Source organism: Manis pentadactyla, chromosome 4 (genome assembly GCF_030020395.1).
Source record: "Manis pentadactyla isolate mManPen7 chromosome 4, mManPen7.hap1, whole genome shotgun sequence".
In the NCBI taxonomy this organism is placed as follows: domain Eukaryota; kingdom Metazoa; phylum Chordata; class Mammalia; order Pholidota; family Manidae; genus Manis; species Manis pentadactyla.
Window position 1 is genome coordinate 66,019,927 of NC_080022.1, and position 17,023 is coordinate 66,036,949.

Consider the following 17,023-nt stretch of genomic DNA (forward strand, 5'->3'; position numbering starts at 1 on the left):
TTTGAATTAAATAATATGCATAAAGTTCCTGCCACATCATAAATAATAAGCATAGCGAATGTCATTCTTAACAATGATCACTAATAATCATTACTAGTAATACTGGTAGCAGTAGAAGAGGCAGAACACATAGGACTGTATGCCTGGAGGTCTGACCAAACTCTCTGGGGCTGTGTTTAGTGTGGGTCTTTTTTTTTTTTTTTTTTTTCCCACTTTTCTGCTGTGCCAGCATGAGTGCATGAGTGAGATTATGCAGTTTGGATGTGAGGTTATGGGCATCTTAAACCATCATTTTTCTCATTTTGTGACTAAGAGGTCCAAACTAAGGAGACTTAAACGAGCTTTTAAGTCAGATAGGACAGGGAATGTATTGTTCCTGGGCTCAGCACCCTAGACAAGGCTGCTGAAGTAACCACAACCATGTACCTAGGTGTTCCTTATAGCTGTGTGTATGTGTGTGTATGGTTGATTGAGTTCCATTAGTGAACATCTGATCCCTGTCATTGTTTGCCTCAGCACTTAAGATTGTGAGTCATCTGTGCTGTTAGTTTCTGCTTCAGTGATCTGTATTTTGTTACATCTTTTATCTGGGTGTATCTTATTTCTCCCTCAGTGAGGCTATGTATCACCCATATGTCGTATAATCTTTAGGTAACTGTCTCACTAACTGTTGTCTGTAGGGCCTATGAAACATATTCACAATGGCAGACTAAGTAAAACTCTGAACTTGAGTCCTACTTTTGCAATACTTAGCTTAAGTTTTGGCTACTCTTTTTTTGCATCCTGGCTACAGGGTCAGAGTTCTGGGCTTTCCTTTCTCCAGTGCATGCTAACTGAGCCAGTGCAAAGATTACTTAAGCGTAATCACGCAGCCGTCTCCTTTGCCTTCCCGTCGGCCAGCACGGACTACACATAAGACACTGAACTAGTTCCTATGGGGGTAAAGGACTGAGTAAGCTATTCAAGATCTGTTGGGAATTTATTCTCCAATAGGAGAGAAAATACATAGATGAAAATAATGATAATACACAGCAATGTTGAATATGCACTGAAAGACCTTATTACTCAGAGTGTGGTGTGGGGACTGGTAATATCTGGGAGCTGTTAGAAATGCAGAATCTCAGGCCTTGCTGCAGAACTGCTGAAACAGAATCTGCATGTTGCCAAGATCCCAGGTGATTTGTCTGCACAGAGTATAAAGAGCTCTGGCAGAAGGTGTTGGGGAATGCAGATAACACTTCCAGTTGTGGACAGAGGATTTCATGGAGGAAGGAGCCTTGAAAGAGGAAAGATTTTGATGATGGAGCTGGTGATTTGTAGGAGGTTATCCTAGGCAAAGGGAGGAAGGAGGTAGGATGGTGTTTTGCGTGGTAGATTTCTGAAGTCATAGCAGTAGCATAGACGAACACAGCTATTTGAGAGCCAGGAGTGCTTTGGGTCAGAATGCCAGACTAGGGTTTAGAGTTTTTAAGATATGCATTGGTGACCCAAAGAATATTTTTATATTTGGGAATGACACAGACAACCTCAGATGTGGAAAGGAACTTCATGGCCCTATTGTTTCATTACCTAATAGGATCAGAGCTGTGCTTTAGACAGAGAAGTCTAATATGCCTAAGCGGGATGGTTTGCTGACTAGACTTGGAGGTTAAGGAAACTGGTAGCTGTGGGAATGGAATGCAAAGGAGCAGATTGAAGAGACGGCAAAGGTGGAAACAAGGGGAAGCAGTGTTTGGTACACAGGCAAGAAGACAAAGGTAACAGAGAGAATGATCGCCCAATAATGATAGTGGTGGAAGCAGGAGAAAGGGTAGCAAGTTTTTTCAGAAGAGGTATTTGGTTTCCCGACATGCTGGTTGAGGTAGTGACAGAACACCTGGGAAGACTTGCCCACCGCTTACTCAGAAATGGGCATTTGGAACTCCTGAGCAAAGTCAGGGATGGAAGCAAAGGTTTGGAACTTCCCTGAAGCAAGGTTCTGGGTAAGCTGGATGCAGCTGGGAGCTCCGAGGCAAGATGACATCTGGTAGGAGGAGCACGGACAGAAGCCCCGGGTTTTGGGGAGTATCAGTAGAGTACTGATTCCCAAGCTCTTGGTTTCTTAGTGTGTGAAATGCACTCTGCAGGCAGCTTTACTTTTTTCTTGACTACACTACTATGACTGTTGAAAACGCAGAAGCATTCCTTATAGACATTTAAGTGTTTCTTAATGGCTTAGGAAATAATTTCCAAGATACAGCCAGTAGCCGTGAGCATACAGTGTAAATATTGTAAGCCAGCCATAGTTTTAGTACCTTAAACTGGTCCTAATTAAAAAAACAACTTTCTCTGCAGTGTGTATGTATCTACTCTATTTTTTTTATTTTGGTATCATTAATCTACAATTACATGAAGGACATTATGTTTACTAGACTCCCTCCATCGCCAAGTCCCCCCCACACACCCCATTACAGTCACTGTCCATCAGCATAGTAAGGTGCTATAGAATCACTACTTGTCTTCTCTGTGTTGTACTACCCTCCCTGTGCCCTGCACTACATTATGTGTGCTAATCGTAATGCCCCACCCCCACCTTTTTTCCCCCTTATCCCTTCTTCCCCACCCATCCTCCCCAGTCCCTTTCCCTTTGGTAACTGTTAGTCCATTCTTGGGTTCTGTGATTCTGCTGCTGTTTTGTTCCTTCAGTTTTTTTCTTTGTTCTTATACTCTACAGATGAGTGAAATCATTTGGTACTTGTCTTTCTCTGCCTGGCTTATTTCACTGAGTATAATGCCCTCTAGCTCCATCCATGTTGTTGCAAATGGTAGGATTTGTTTTCTTCTTATGGCTGAATAATATTCCATTGTGTATATGTATCACATCTTCTTTATCCATTCATCTACTGATGGACACTTAGGTTGCTTCCATTTCTTGGGTATTGTAAATAGTGCTGTGATAAACATAGGGGTGCATGTGTCTTTTTCAAACTGGGCTGCTGCATTCTTAGGGTAAATTCCTAGGAGTGGAATTCCTGGGTCAAATGGTATTTCTTTTTTGAGTTTTTTGAGGAATCTCCATACTGCTTTCCACAATGGTTGAACTAATTTACATTCCCACCAGCAGTGTAGGAGGGTTCCCCTTTCTCCGCAACCTCGCCAACATTTGTTGTTGTTTGTCTTTTGGATGGTGGCTATCCTTACTGGTGTGAGGTGATATCTCATTGTGGTTTTAATTTGCATTTCTCTGATGACTAGTGATGTGGAGCATCTTTTCATGTATCTGTTGGCCATCTGTATTTCTTTTTTGGAGAACTGTCTGTTCAGCTCCTTTGCCCATTTTTTAATTGGATTATTTGCTTTTTGTTTGTTGAGGTGCATCAGCTCTTTATATATTTTGGATGTCAACCCTTTATTGGATCTGTCATTTATGAATGTATTCTCCCATACTGTAGGGTACCTTTTTGTTCTATTGATGGTGTCCTTTGCTGTACAGAAGCTTTTCAGCTTGATATAGTCCCACTTGTTCATTTTTGCTTTTGTTTCCCTTGCCCGGGGAGATATGTTCATGAAGAAGTTGCTAATGTTTATATCCAAGAGATTTTTGTCTATGTTTTTTTCTAAGAGTTTTATGGTTTCATGACTTACATTCAGGTCTTTGATCCATTTTGAATTTACTTTTGTGTATGGGGTTAGACAGTGATCCAGTTTCATTCTCTTACATGTAGCTGTCCAGTTTTGCCAGCACCATCTGTTGAAGAGACTGTAATTTCCCCATTGTATGTCCATGGCTCTTTTATCGTATATTAATTGACCATATATGTTTGGGTTAATGTCTGGCATCTCTAATTTGTTCCACTGGTCTGTGACTCTGTTCTTGTGCCAGTATCAAATTGTCTTGATTACTGTGGTTTTGTAGTAGAGCTTGAAGTTGGGGAGCAAGACCCCCCCCATTTTATTTTTCCTTCTCAGGATTGCTTTGGCTATTTGGGGTCTTTGGTGTTTCCATATGAATTTTTGAACTATTTGTTCCAGTTCGTTGAAAAATGCTATTGGTAATTTGATAGGGATTGCATCAAATCTGTATATTGCTTTGGGACCCCGATTCTTTTTTAGTTGAGAATGGTATTTAGGAAATAGATCTGGCTGCTTTGTGTGCTCATTGCTGTTGGGGTGTACCTGCTCTCAGGCTGCCCCAGTGGATGGAGAAATGTGTGTGCCCATGGATTTACATGTGTATATATATGTATATATATACATTTTAAAATTTATATATATATATTAAGGTATCCCTGATATACACTCTTATGAAGGTTACACATGAAAAAACAATGTGGCTTCTACATTCACCCATATCACTGTGTCCCCCCCATACCCCAGTGTAGTGTAGTCACTGTCCATAAGTATAGTAAGATGCCACAGAGTCACTATTTGCCTTTTCTGTGCTATACTGTCTTCCCCATGATCCCCTGACACCATGTGTGTCAATCATAATACCCCTCAATCCCCTTCTTCCTCACTCCCCATCTGCCCTCCCACACCCCTCCCCTTTGGTAACCTCTAGTCCCTTCTTGGAGTCTGTGAGTCTTGCTGTTTTGTTCCTTCAGTTTTGCTTCATTATTATATTCCACAAATGAGGGAAATCATTTGGTACTTGTCTTTCTTGGCCTGGCTTATTTCACTGAGCATAATATCCTCCAGACCCATCCATGTTGTTGCAAATGGTAGGATTTGTTTCTTTCTTATGGCTGAATAGTATTCCATTGTGTATATGTACCACATCTTCTTTACCCATTCATCTACTTATGGACACTTAGGTTGCTTCCATATCTTGGCTATTGTAAATAGTGCTGCAATAAATATAGAAGTGAATATGTCTTTTTGAATCTGAGAAATTATATTCATTGGGTAAATTCCTAGGAGTGGAATTGCCAGGTCAAATGGTATTTCTATTTTTAGTTTTTTGAGGAACCTCCATATTGCTTTCCACAATGGTTGAACTAGCTTACATTCCCACCAGCAGTGTAGGAGGGTTCCCCTTTCTCCACATCCTCGCCAGCATTTGTTGTTCTTAGTCTTTCCGATACTGGCCATCCTAACTGTTGTGAGGTGATATCTCATTGTGGTTTTAATTTGGATTTCTGTGATAATTAGTGATGTGCAGCATCTTTTCATGTGTGTTTTGGCCATATGAATTTCTTCTTTGGAGAATTGTCTGTTCATTTCCTCTGTCCATTTGTTAACCAGTTATTTGCTTTTTCAGTGTTGAGGCGTGTGAGTTCTTTATGTATTTTGGATGTTAACCCCTTGTCGGATATGTCATTTACAAATGTATTCTCCCATACTGTAGGATTCCTTTTTGTTCTGTTGGTGTCCTTTGCTGTACGGAAGCTTTTTAGTTTGATGTAGTCCCACTTGTTCATTTTTTGATTTTGTTTCCCTTGCTTGAGGAGATGCATTCAGAATAAAGTCGCTCATGCTTATATTGAGAAGATTTTTGCCTATGTTGTCTTCTAAGAGTTTTATGGGTTCATGAGTTACATTCAGATCTTTGATCCATTTCGAGTTTACTTTTGTGTATGGGGATAGACAATCATCCAGTTTCATTCTCTTATATGTAGCTGTGCAGTTTTGCCAACACCAGTTGTCGAAGAGGCTGTCATTTTCGCATTGTATGTCCATGGCTCCTTTATTGTATATTAATTGACCATATATGCTTGGGTTTATATCTGGGCTCTATACTCTGTTCCATTGGTCAGTGGTTCTGTTCTTGTGCCAGTACCAAATTGTCTTGATTACTGTGGCTTTGTAATAGAGCTTGAAGTCAGGGAGCATAGTCCCCCATGCTTTATTCTTCCTTCACAGGATTGCTTTGGCTATTTGGGGTATTTTGTGGTTCCATATGAATTTTAGAACTATTTGCTCTAGTTTGTTGAAGAATGCTGTTGGTATTTTGAAAGGAATTGCACTGAATCTGTATATTGCTTTAGGCAGGATGACCATTTTGATAGTATTAATTCTTGCTATCCATGAGCATGGGGTGTGTTTTCATTTATTGATATCTTCTTTAATTTATCTCATGAGTGTCTTGTAATTTTCAGAGTATAGGTCTTTCACTTCCTTGGTTAGGTTTATTTCTAGGTATTTCATTCTTTTTTATGCAATTGTGAATGGAATTGTTTTCCTGATTTGTCTTTCTGCTAGTTCATCATTAGTGTATAGGAATGCAACAGATTTCTGTGTATTAATTTTGTATTGTTCAACTTTGCTGAATTCAGATATTAGCTCTAGTAGTTTTGGAGTGGATTTTTATGTTTTTTTATGTATAGTATTGCGTCATCTGCAAACAGTGACAGTTTAACTTCTTTACCAATCTGGATGCCTTTTGTTTCTTTGTGTTGTCTGATTGCTATGGTGAGGAACTCCAGAACTATGCTGAACAGAAGTGGGGAGAGTGGGCATCCTTGTCTTGTTCTCAATCTTAAAGGAAAAGCTTTCAGCTTCTCGTTGTTAAGTATGATGTTGGCTGTGGGTTTGTCATATATGGCCTTTATTATGTTGAGGTACTTGCCCTCTATACCCATTTTGTTGAAAGTTTTTATCATGAATGGATGTTGAATTTTGTCAAATGCTTTTTCAGCATCTATGCAGGTGATCACATGATTTTTGTCCTTTTTGTTGATGTGGTGGATGATATTGATGGATTTTCAAATGTTGTGCCATCCTTACATCCTTGGAATGAATCCTGCTTGATCATGATGGATTATCTTTTTGATGTATTTTTGAATTTGGCTTGCTAATATTTTGTTGAGTGTTTTTGCATCTATGTTCAGGAATTTTGGTCCGTAATTTTCTTTTTTTGTGGTTTCTTTGCCTGGTTTTGGTATTAGGTTGATGCTGACCTCATAGAATGAGTTTGGGAGTATTCCCTCCTCTTCTACTTTTTGGAAAACTTTAAGGAGAATGGGAATTAGGTCTTCACTAAATGTTTGATAAAATTCAGCAGTGAAACCATCTGGTCCAGGGATTTTTTTTTCTTAGGTGGTTTTTTAATTACAAATTCAATTTCATTGCTTGTAATTGGTCTGTTCAGATTTTCTGTTTTTTTCTGGATCAGCCTTGGAAGGTTGTATTTTTCTAGAAAGTTGTCCATTTCTTCTAGGTTATCCAGTTTGTTAGCATATAATTTTTCATAGTATTTTTTAATAATTTGTATTTCTGTCATGTCTGTAGTGATTTTTCCTTTCTCAAGTTTGATTCTGTTTATGTGTGTAGATTCTCTTTTTTTCTTGATAAGTCTGGCAATGGGTTTATTTTATTTTCTTGAAGAACCAGCTCCTGCTTTCATTGATTCTTTATATTGTTTTTTTCTTCTCAATTTTATTTATTTCTGCTCTAATCTTTATTATGTCCCTCCTTCTACTGACTTTGGGCCTCATTTTTTCTTTTTCTAGATTCATTAATTGTGAATTTAGACTGTTCATATGGGATTGTTCTTTCCTGAGGTAGGCCTGTATTGCAGTATAATTCCCTCTTAGCATGGCCTTCACTGTGTCCCACAGATTTTGCAGTGTTGAGTTATTGTTGTCATTTGTTTCCATATATTGCTTGATTTCTGTTTTTATTTGGTCATTGATCCATTGGTTATTTAGGAGCATGTTGTTAAGCCTCCATATGTTTGTGGGATTTTTCATTTTCTTCATGTAATTTATTTCTAGTTTCATACCTTTGTGGTCTGAGAAACTGGTTGGTACAATTTCAATGTTTTTGAATTTACTGAGGCTCTTTCTGTGGCCTAGTATAGGATCTATTCTTCAAAATGTTCCATGTGCACTTGAGAAGAATGTGTATCCTTCTGTATTTGGTCCATCTGTTCTAATGTGTTGTTCAATGCCTCTGTCTCCTTACTTATTTTCTGTCCGGTGGATCTGTCCTTTGGAGTGAGTGGAGTATTGAAGTCTCCTAGAATGAATACATTGCATTCTATTTCCCCCTTTAATTCTGTTAGTCTTTGTTTCACATATAGGTGCTCCTGTGTTGGGTGCATAGATATTTATAATGGTTATATCTTCTTGTTTGATTGACCCCTTTATCATTATATAATGCCCTTCTTTGGCTCTTGTGACTTTCTGTGTTTTGAAGTCTATTTTGTCTGATACAATTAGTGCAACTCCTGCTTTTTTCTCCCTATTAGTTGCGTGAAATATCTTTTTCCGTCCCTTCAGTTTTAGTCTGTGTATGTCTTTAGGTTTGAAGTGAGTCTCTTGTAGGCAGCATATAGATGGGTCTTGTTTTTTATCCATTCATTGACTCTATATCTTTTGATTGGTGCATTCAGTCCATTTACATTTAGGGTGATAATCGATAGGTATGTACTTATTGCCATTGGTGGCTTTAGATTCATGGTTACCAAAGGTTCAAGGTTAACTTCCTTTCTATCTAAGAGTCTAACTTAACTCACTTAATATGCTATTACAAACACAATCTAAAGGTTCTTTCTTTTTTTCTCCTTTTTCTTCCTCCTCCATTCTTTATATATTAGGTATCATATTCTGTACTCTTTGTCTATCCCTTGATTGACTTTGGGGATAGTTAATTTAATTTTGCATTTGCTTAGTAATTAGCTGTTCTACTTTCTTTACTGTGGTTTTATTACCTCTGGTGACAGCTATTAAACCTTAGGAACACTTCCATCTATAGAAGTCCCTTGAAAATACACTGTAGGGATGGATTGTGGAATGTAAATTCTTTCAGCTTTTGCTTATCTGGAAATTGTTTAATCCCTCCTTCAAATATAAAGGATAATCTTGCTGGATAGAGTATTTTTGGTTCGAGGCCATTCTGCTTCATTGTATTAAATACATCATGCCCCTCCTTTCTGGCCTGTAAAGTTTCTGCTGAGAAGTCTGCTGATAGCCTGATGGGTTTTCCCTTTGTATGTGATCTTTTTTCTCTCCCTGGCTGCTTTTAATAGTCTGTCCTTATCCTTTATCTTTGCCATTTTAATTACTATATGTCTTGGTGTTGTCCTCCTTGGGTCCCTTGTGTTGGGAGATCTGTGCACTTCCATGGCCTGAGACACTATATCCTTCCTCAGATTGGGGAAGTTTTCAGCAATTACCTTCTCAAAGACACTTTCTATCCCTTTTTCTCTCTGGTACTCCTATAATATGAATATTGTTGCATTTGGATTGGTCACAGTTCTCTCAGTATTCTTTTTTTCCTAGAGTTCCTCTTTTCTCTCTGTACCTCAGCTTCTTTGTATTCCTCTTCTCTATTTCTGTTTCATTTATTGTCTCTTCCACTATATCTAATCTGCTTTTAAAACCCTCCATTGTGTTCCTCAACTATTGGATCTCCATCCTAAAATTGTTCCTGAGGTTTTGAATATTTGTGTACCTCCAGGAGCATGTTTACAATTTTTGACATCTCTTTCAGGAAGATCGATTAGTTCAGTCTCTCTTGAGCCTTTTTTCTGGTGTTAAGATTTTGTTTTGAATCAGATTCCTTTGATGTTTCATATTCGTATGTGGTGCCCTCTAGTGCCCAGAAGCTCTGCTTTCTTGAGCTGCTCAGCCCCTGGAATGATGGTGAGGGTTGCAGGGGAGTGGTGCTTGTGCCTGGGGCAAAGAAAGAGCTGTTTCCTGCTTCCCGGCTGCTATGCCTGTCTCCACTGACAGAACCAGTGGGTTGAGCACACAGGCATAAGCCTGTATGCTTTGTGTTTGTACCTGCTGTAGGCAGGGCTCCCCTCTAGCTGGCCTGATGCCAGGGCAGGGTTTGCTGGTTTGTGATGGCTGGGAGGAAGGTGCAGCAGGCTGCTTATCACAGTGGGGGGTCTTGGAGCTGCATAGCCACATAGGGGGATGTAGCACCTGAAGATCGTGAAAGTTCCCAACCTGCTGGGCAGAGTGCACCTGGACAATTTTGTCTACTTGTCCTTTCTCCTGAGCAGTAAGCTCTGTGCAGTCCTTGACCTTTTATCTACTGTCTCGCTTTTAGGACGTCTCTCAGACTGCCCACCTAGATCAGCTGGATATGGATCTCTGTTTTCTGCAAGCAGCTGGAATCTCAGTCTCTCAAGTATTATGCCTGTCTTAGCTTTCCAACCTCACTAATCACCAGAGCACCATGCAACATATGTTTGTGCTTCCAGAGCAGATGTTCAGGTCTAGGTGTTCAGAAGTCCCAGGCCTCCACTCCCTTCCTGCTCCATTTCTCTTCCTTTCACTAGTAAGCTGGATTGGGGGAAGGGCTTGGGTTCTGCTGGATCATGGCTTTGGTATGTTACCCTGTTCCATGAGGTCTGTTCTTTTCTCTAGGTGTATGCAGTCTGGTGCAGCCTTCTTTCCTGTTGCTCTTTCAGGATTAGTTGTCTTAATTATATTTTCGTATTACATGTGGTTTTAGAAGGAGGTCTCTGTCTCACCTCTCACGCCACCATCTTTAATCCCTGATACCCATGTATATATATATTTAATCTTTCTACAACTCCATTTCCATAGGGTTCCTTCTGGTTCTCTCCCTTTCCCTTTTCTCTCTCTTATGGTGACAGACCTGCTTCCTATTATTCTTAATATGATCAGTCCCCAAGCATACAACTGATCTACCATCAGTGTGGCTATTCTCCTCCCCCCATCCCCTACCTGTCCTTCTTACACACCTGGACTCTCTACCCTGCACCAGGCTGTCTGGCCAGGTGGAAGCCTCCCTGTAGGTAAAATTGTAATATTTCCAGAATATCTCACCTGGCTTTAGTGCATCTGCATATCAACGGGCATTCCTCAGGGGTGGAGAAAGGTATGGCTTTAGTGCATTTGCATATCAGTAGGCATTCCTGGGGGTGGTGGATAAAAGTTAATCTCCATATCAATGGATAATTACCTGGGCAACTGAGGGCTTATCTGAACTTGAGAAGTTAGGGGGAGTGCTGGTTTGCTTCTGCCAGAGCAGGAAGGAGAGACGGCCCTGGACTGCAGTTTGTAATCAATAAACGGTTTTTAAACTTTGGTTTTTAAACTTTGTTTCTCCCTTTGACTGATTTCGGTATTAGAGGTATTTGGTCCTGGGATTTCCTTTCCCTGGAGTTACACTCCCTTACCTTACTAAGGCTCTGATCCCTGCAGCATTAGGTCACCCACCTACATCCTACCTCTGTTCTGATTATGGTCTCCTTCTATGGGCCACATCTCTCCCCTTCCTCCTAACCTGCTTGTGTTGGCACTAAGATTGAGATTGGAACAGTTTTGGAATGCTCTGAACGGCCTTAGGGGATTTTAACTGAAAGACCGGATTCTTGTCTCATTCAGAGAAATCATATAACCTCTAATTTATTTGACTTCAACCTGTGAAGAAAAGAGAGGCTGAGCTTTGGTTTTTACCTTTTACCTGGAGGTTCTTCACCCAAGTTCCAAATCACATTCACACTGTCTCTTTCTGGTTGCTGGTGCTTATGGGGGCTGAGAAAAAAGCATGTAGGGAAGATCCCATGGGAATGTGTGCTCCTGAAGATGCTGGATTCCCAGGCATAAAATATGGGGCCCAGGCAACTTACAGGAAAGATGGAACAAAGGCACCAACCTCATTGTCTATCTCAAACTGGAAAGGGGGTCAGAAAAATTTACCTTGATTCCATGAGTAGAGAGCCTTGTCTTCCTCCCCTTCTCCCTAGCTTGACTACCCCACTGCAAACTGTTACCCTTTGTCTTTTTTTCTTTGGGGAGGGAGGACTGGGCTCCCTCATTGTTGGTGGGGGACTTGTGGAGGGAGCAGAGAGAGCTAGTGACTGTGGGGAGGTGGAGGAATGGATGTACTCTGCATCTTCTGGCAAGGTTAGCTTCAGGATTTTCCTTCAGGAGCTCTTGCTCCACTAATAGGAATGCCAGAGGTTCCCAACTCATGGGCTCCAAGGTAGAGAAGAAGGCTAGTGTGGCAGCTGCAAAGCTGGATGCGGCAGACTGATGGTTTAAAAGTAGCTTTGCCACCTTGATATGTGATAGAAAGTCTCTTACTGCTCTCCTTTGTGCTAGAAATATATCTATGCATGTTACTTTTAGAAAGTAATTTTCTCAGTGCTGTTTTTCTCAGTTTTCTGATGTGTCTCATGTATCATTAATTTTTAAAAAATTATTTTTGATAGCTACCACAATGTTTGAAGCTGGAAAGGACAAAGGTAATCCAGATGAGTTTGCTGTGGCACTTGACGAAACTCTTGGAGACTTTGCATTCCCGGATGAATTTGTCTTTGATGTTTGGGGAGCCATCGGAGATGCCAAGCGAGGATGATTCCAGTGTAGACAATCCATCTCTAGAGAAATGAACCCATTTCAAAAACAGACCCATGAAAACGGCTTTTAGACACTGTTTTGGACTATGGTTTGTTTTTTTTTGTGTGTGTGTGTAATACATTCTTTGAAGTATAATTTTGATTTTTGGTACTTTTTAATGCAGTTGCATATATAGTATGCTTAAGATAAATAACCTAAAATATGATCAATTTTACTATTCATTCAAAAGTTTTTTTTAAAAGTAAGTTTTAGAGAGCCTAGGTAGATGATTTTGCTCCCCATTAACACCCATGTTTCATTTTCCGCATATAAGTTGTTGGTTACAATAGCTTTGTGGTTCTTTTCCAAAATCTTAAGTAGTAAAAATAACAATTGGTATATGATTTGCCTCAGAGCATCTTCATTTTGTTACACTGGCTTGAAGAGGATATGTTCAGGAAATGAAATATGAATTATGCCTGCTTAAATCTAGAAGCTTTTTTTTTTTTAATCCATTGTGAAAAGGGAGGAAGAGTCCTATAGCCTGTTAATGTCTGTGGCCTACTTTCACTCTTTGTAAAACAAGGATTGATTTTTATTTTTTGCTTCTTGGTAATTGCTTCTTTGCTTTTTAAAACTTACTGAAATCTGTTGTACTGAGTATGTGTTTGCATGTGTAGAAGAGGGTTGAAAAAGGCAGGTAGGGTAGAAACCATTTATATATATATAAATTTTAAATAGTTTGTAAAACAGTATTTCTTTTTCCACCTATGCCTACTTCTATATTACCCTTTATGAGCACTCTAGGGAAGATTTTTATAGTCTTTGTAGAACTTTTCTTTTGAAAGATACTTACTCAGAAAATAACTATGTTTGAGAATATTTTTTGGGTGAAAGAGCAACACTTTTAATCCCTCTAAACTTTAGAGGAGATATTATAAGAAGTGGATCCCCCCCTGTGGATATGAACAAGGAAGGGAGAATTGTGAAAATATATTAGCCTATTATTTTAGAGTTTTAACATACACTCTCTAAAACCTTACTGTTGAGAAAATTGAAGGTAAACGACTGTCTGATCACTCTTACTTGACATTTTACAGATAGAAATGGAAATGAGTGGTTTCAACATAGAACATTTAATAAGGCAGAGCATGGTGTGACCAGGCATTCTTCTCAAGTGTTAGATGGAAATGCTGTGTGCTACCATGGTAATCAGAAATAATAACCTGTGAGGGATGTGTTCTAGGAAATCAGAAGTAGTTCTCTTTTCATGCTGAGTTAATGCTTAGATAACTGTTGTTTTCTGGTGTAACTTTACTTCTACTGCCACTCCCCTTTCATGTAGGTTTAATACTCTGATATTCTTTGTCTCATTAATCTGAAACCTATGCAAAAGCTGTTTTACCATTAATGTGTAACAAAAGTGGGTCATAGAAAGTGGATTGTCTTATCATTTGAAAATAGGATCCAGTTCAGGCTGAAATTTGTTGCTTATTCAAGGATATCTTTCAGAGGTCCCTAATACCTATTCTTAATACTCCTTTTCTTAGAAGGATGCATACATAAAAAGCTGATATTTTTAGAGATGGGAAAGTTATTGGATGACTTTGGAGGCCCATAGAAACATTCTAGTTAAAAATAAATTTCCTGGCACTACGTATTAAATTTGAAATGCTGAGTCATTGTTTATTATGATGGATGTCGGTTTCTCTTCCTTTTTGGACATGCATCAAGGTCGACACTTTGTGCGGATTCCCTGTGATCTCATATCCACAAAGCAATTGTGCTCACCATGATCTTTCTAGAATTTTGATGCGTAAATGATGTCTATGTACAGCTATAGCTATACTTGCCTGTTAGCATTAAATGGGCAGTTATTATTAAGGGCTTCAGCTGGGCACAGGTGCTTTAATACAAGCAGGTTTTTCCTTGAAATGTTTTTATTACACACCTCTATTGCTAAACTCATAACAATGTCAGTTCCTTTACGCCATTTTGTCCCATGACCTGAAAACATATCTACTTGTGAACTTTGTCCCTTTTGGTACCTGTGCAGAAAAGGAGCAGGGCCCCTTTTGCGCTGTCACAGTTTACGAATGTGGGCTACCCTTCTGCCGCTGCAGAGACAAATCTTTTTTTTTTAAACACGCTGCTTCATTGAACTGCTGATCATTTTCTGAAGGCCACTGTTGTTTTCTTTTGTTCTGTAGGAGTTTTTTTCTCTCAGTGGAGGGAAGTTTTCTTGATTTCACTCCTTGCAAAACAGCATCTTTCAGTGGCCATGAAGAGCATACTGTGTTTTCTTTGTGGCAGGGAATGCAGATGGATGATTGAATGTTGGGCTCAATGAGGCCTTGAACATAGCTGGGTCCTGATCAAATGTACACATTCTAATGATTACAAATAGGTAAATTTTTGGTCTCTGTGATATTTCAAAAAAATATAATTATGTAATTACATGATGTGAAACTTCTTAAGAACCAATAATAAAAGCAGTAATCATTTAATCTCTGGGATAACAATATCCAGTATTAAAATGTGTCATGAACTAGAGATAATGTAATTTTCCAAATGCTGTTGAATTTGCAATATATCCCCCTGAAACTTTAAAAAATAGACATCTCCCAAGTAAAGTGCCTTTTATTTAGGTCCATGTTATTGTTAGACCTTCATCAAGCCTAGAGAGAGCCTTCCTGGTATCCTTTAGTTATCTTTGCCTGTGTAGCATAGTAGCAAAATGAATTTCATCTGCAAATGGAGTTTTCACAATAATGGTTCTTCTAAATAGAGCATAGTTATCCATTAAAGATGTAAAAGATTGATCATATAATGACTCTTTCCCTCTCTGATACATACAAAAATACATGGATACCAATAGTATTGCTATTATTCTAGTGGAAGTAATAGGCTAGGATAGTTAAGTGTTTACCCAAGTTATGAGGGAAAAAGAGAGAGGAGATGCTATTCAGCTTACAGTTCCAAGTATTAGTGCTCTGTGTAAAATGCACATTTATTATCTTCTTGACACAGACTGAAAGAGATATCTGTAATTACAAGTCTCTACACATATCATGGTTATAAAAGGTTTCTAAGATTGTGAATTATACAAATGGCACAGCCTGTCCCTGCCTATTACTTGAAAACCTAGTTCTAAGAAATGACTCACAGTTGTTACCTGCTAGGAGGGTGAAAGTTGAATATGACATCTTTATTTCAGTTAGAGACATTAAGTCCCTGTAAGACTTGATTTTAGCCATAGATATTTTTCAGGTAGTGACAAAAAAAAGTTTCTGAAAGGTATTAAGTAAGCATTTTATATTTTGAACTGGTTGCGCCATGCAGTAGTGTTGACTATATACAGGTAAAATATTGTACTTTTTTGAAAAAATAAAAAAGGTTTTTTCCTTAAAAAATAGCATGTACTTTAAAATGTTTTTTTTTTGAGATTGAATTTTGGAAATCTACTAAAATGTGAAATTGTAAATTATATTTTGGTATTTAAAAATGTATTGTATTTTTGGGAGATGTACACATTTTCATGTATTGAGCATAATGAATTATTTGTAAAAATATAATTTTGTAATATTTTATTTACAGTATGACTCCTTAAAATAAAAAATTCATGAAAAAAGTGGTGAATGTTTTATGAAAAAATTAAAGATTTGGGGCTTTAATATTAAACATTTTAGTTTGTTTAAGTAAATGATGGGAATAACATATGATTGTTCAGGCCTTTATGTTTTTTTTTTTATTTTCTTATTTTTTTATTTTGGTATCATTAATCTACAATTACATGAGGAACATTATATTTACTAGGATCCCCCCTTCACGAAGTCCCCCCAACAACCCCCATACAGTCACTGTCTATCAGTGTAGTAAGATGCTGTAGAATCACTACTTGTCTTCTCTGTGTGCACAGCCCTCCTGTGCCTCCCCCCACATTATACATCCTAATCATAATGCCCCCTTTCTTTTTTCCCGCCCTTATCCCTCCCTTCCCACCCCTCCTGTCCAATCCCTTTCCTTTTGGTAACTGTTAGTCCATTCTTGGGTTCTGTGATCTGCTGCTGTTTTGTTCCTTCAGTTTTTCTTTGTTCTTATACACCACATATGAGTGAAATCATTTGGTACTTGTCTTTCTCCACCTGGGTTATTTCACTGAGCATAATACCCTCTAGCTCCATCCATGTTGCTGCAAATTGTAGAATTTGTTTTCTTCTTATGGCTGAATAATATTCCATTGTGTATATGTACCACATCTTCTTTATCCATTCATCTACTGATGGACACTTAGGTTGCTTCCATACGTGGGTATTGTAAATAGTGCTGCGATAAACATAGGGGTGCATGTGTCTTTTTCAAACTGGGCTGCTGCATTCTTAGGGTAAATTCCTAGGAGTGGAATTCCTGGGTCAGATGGTATTTCTATTTTGAGCTCTTTGATGTACCTCCATACTGCTTTCCACAATGGTTGAACTAATTTACATTCCCACCAGCAGTGTAGGAGGGTTCCCCTTTTTCCACAACCTCGCCAACATTTGTTGTTGTTTGTCTTTTGGATGGTGGCGATCCTTACTGGTGTGAGGTGATATCTCATTGTGGTTTTAATTAGCATTTCTCTGACGACTAGCGATGTGGAGCATCTTTTCATGTATCTGTTGGCCATCTGAATTTCTTCTTTGGAGAACTGTGGCCTTTATGTTTTTAATGTATCTTTGCTGTTTTTTTTCCTCGATGTATTTTGTACAAGATGTAACCTCTAAGGTATCTTTGTTTTAAAA

At 38.7% G+C, this 17,023-nt stretch overlaps 1 protein-coding gene across 3 annotated transcripts in view; it reads left to right on the forward strand.

Annotated features, from left to right (window-relative positions):
* Nucleotides 1-15,940, forward strand: part of GIPC2 (GIPC PDZ domain containing family member 2) — a 69,992-nt gene extending 54,052 nt beyond the window's left edge. For 2 of the 3 annotated variants that reach the window (XM_036890279.2, XM_036890281.2), the window contains one exon: nt 12,116-12,398. In XM_036890279.2, the coding sequence (XP_036746174.2) occupies nt 12,116-12,261 (146 nt within the window). In that variant the 3' untranslated portion in view covers nt 12,262-12,398. Of the gene's footprint in view, nt 1-12,115; nt 12,399-14,452 lie in introns of those variants that run through there. The other variant, XM_036890280.2, reaches the window with a different exon arrangement.
* Nucleotides 15,941-17,023: the final 1,083 nt, after the last annotated feature.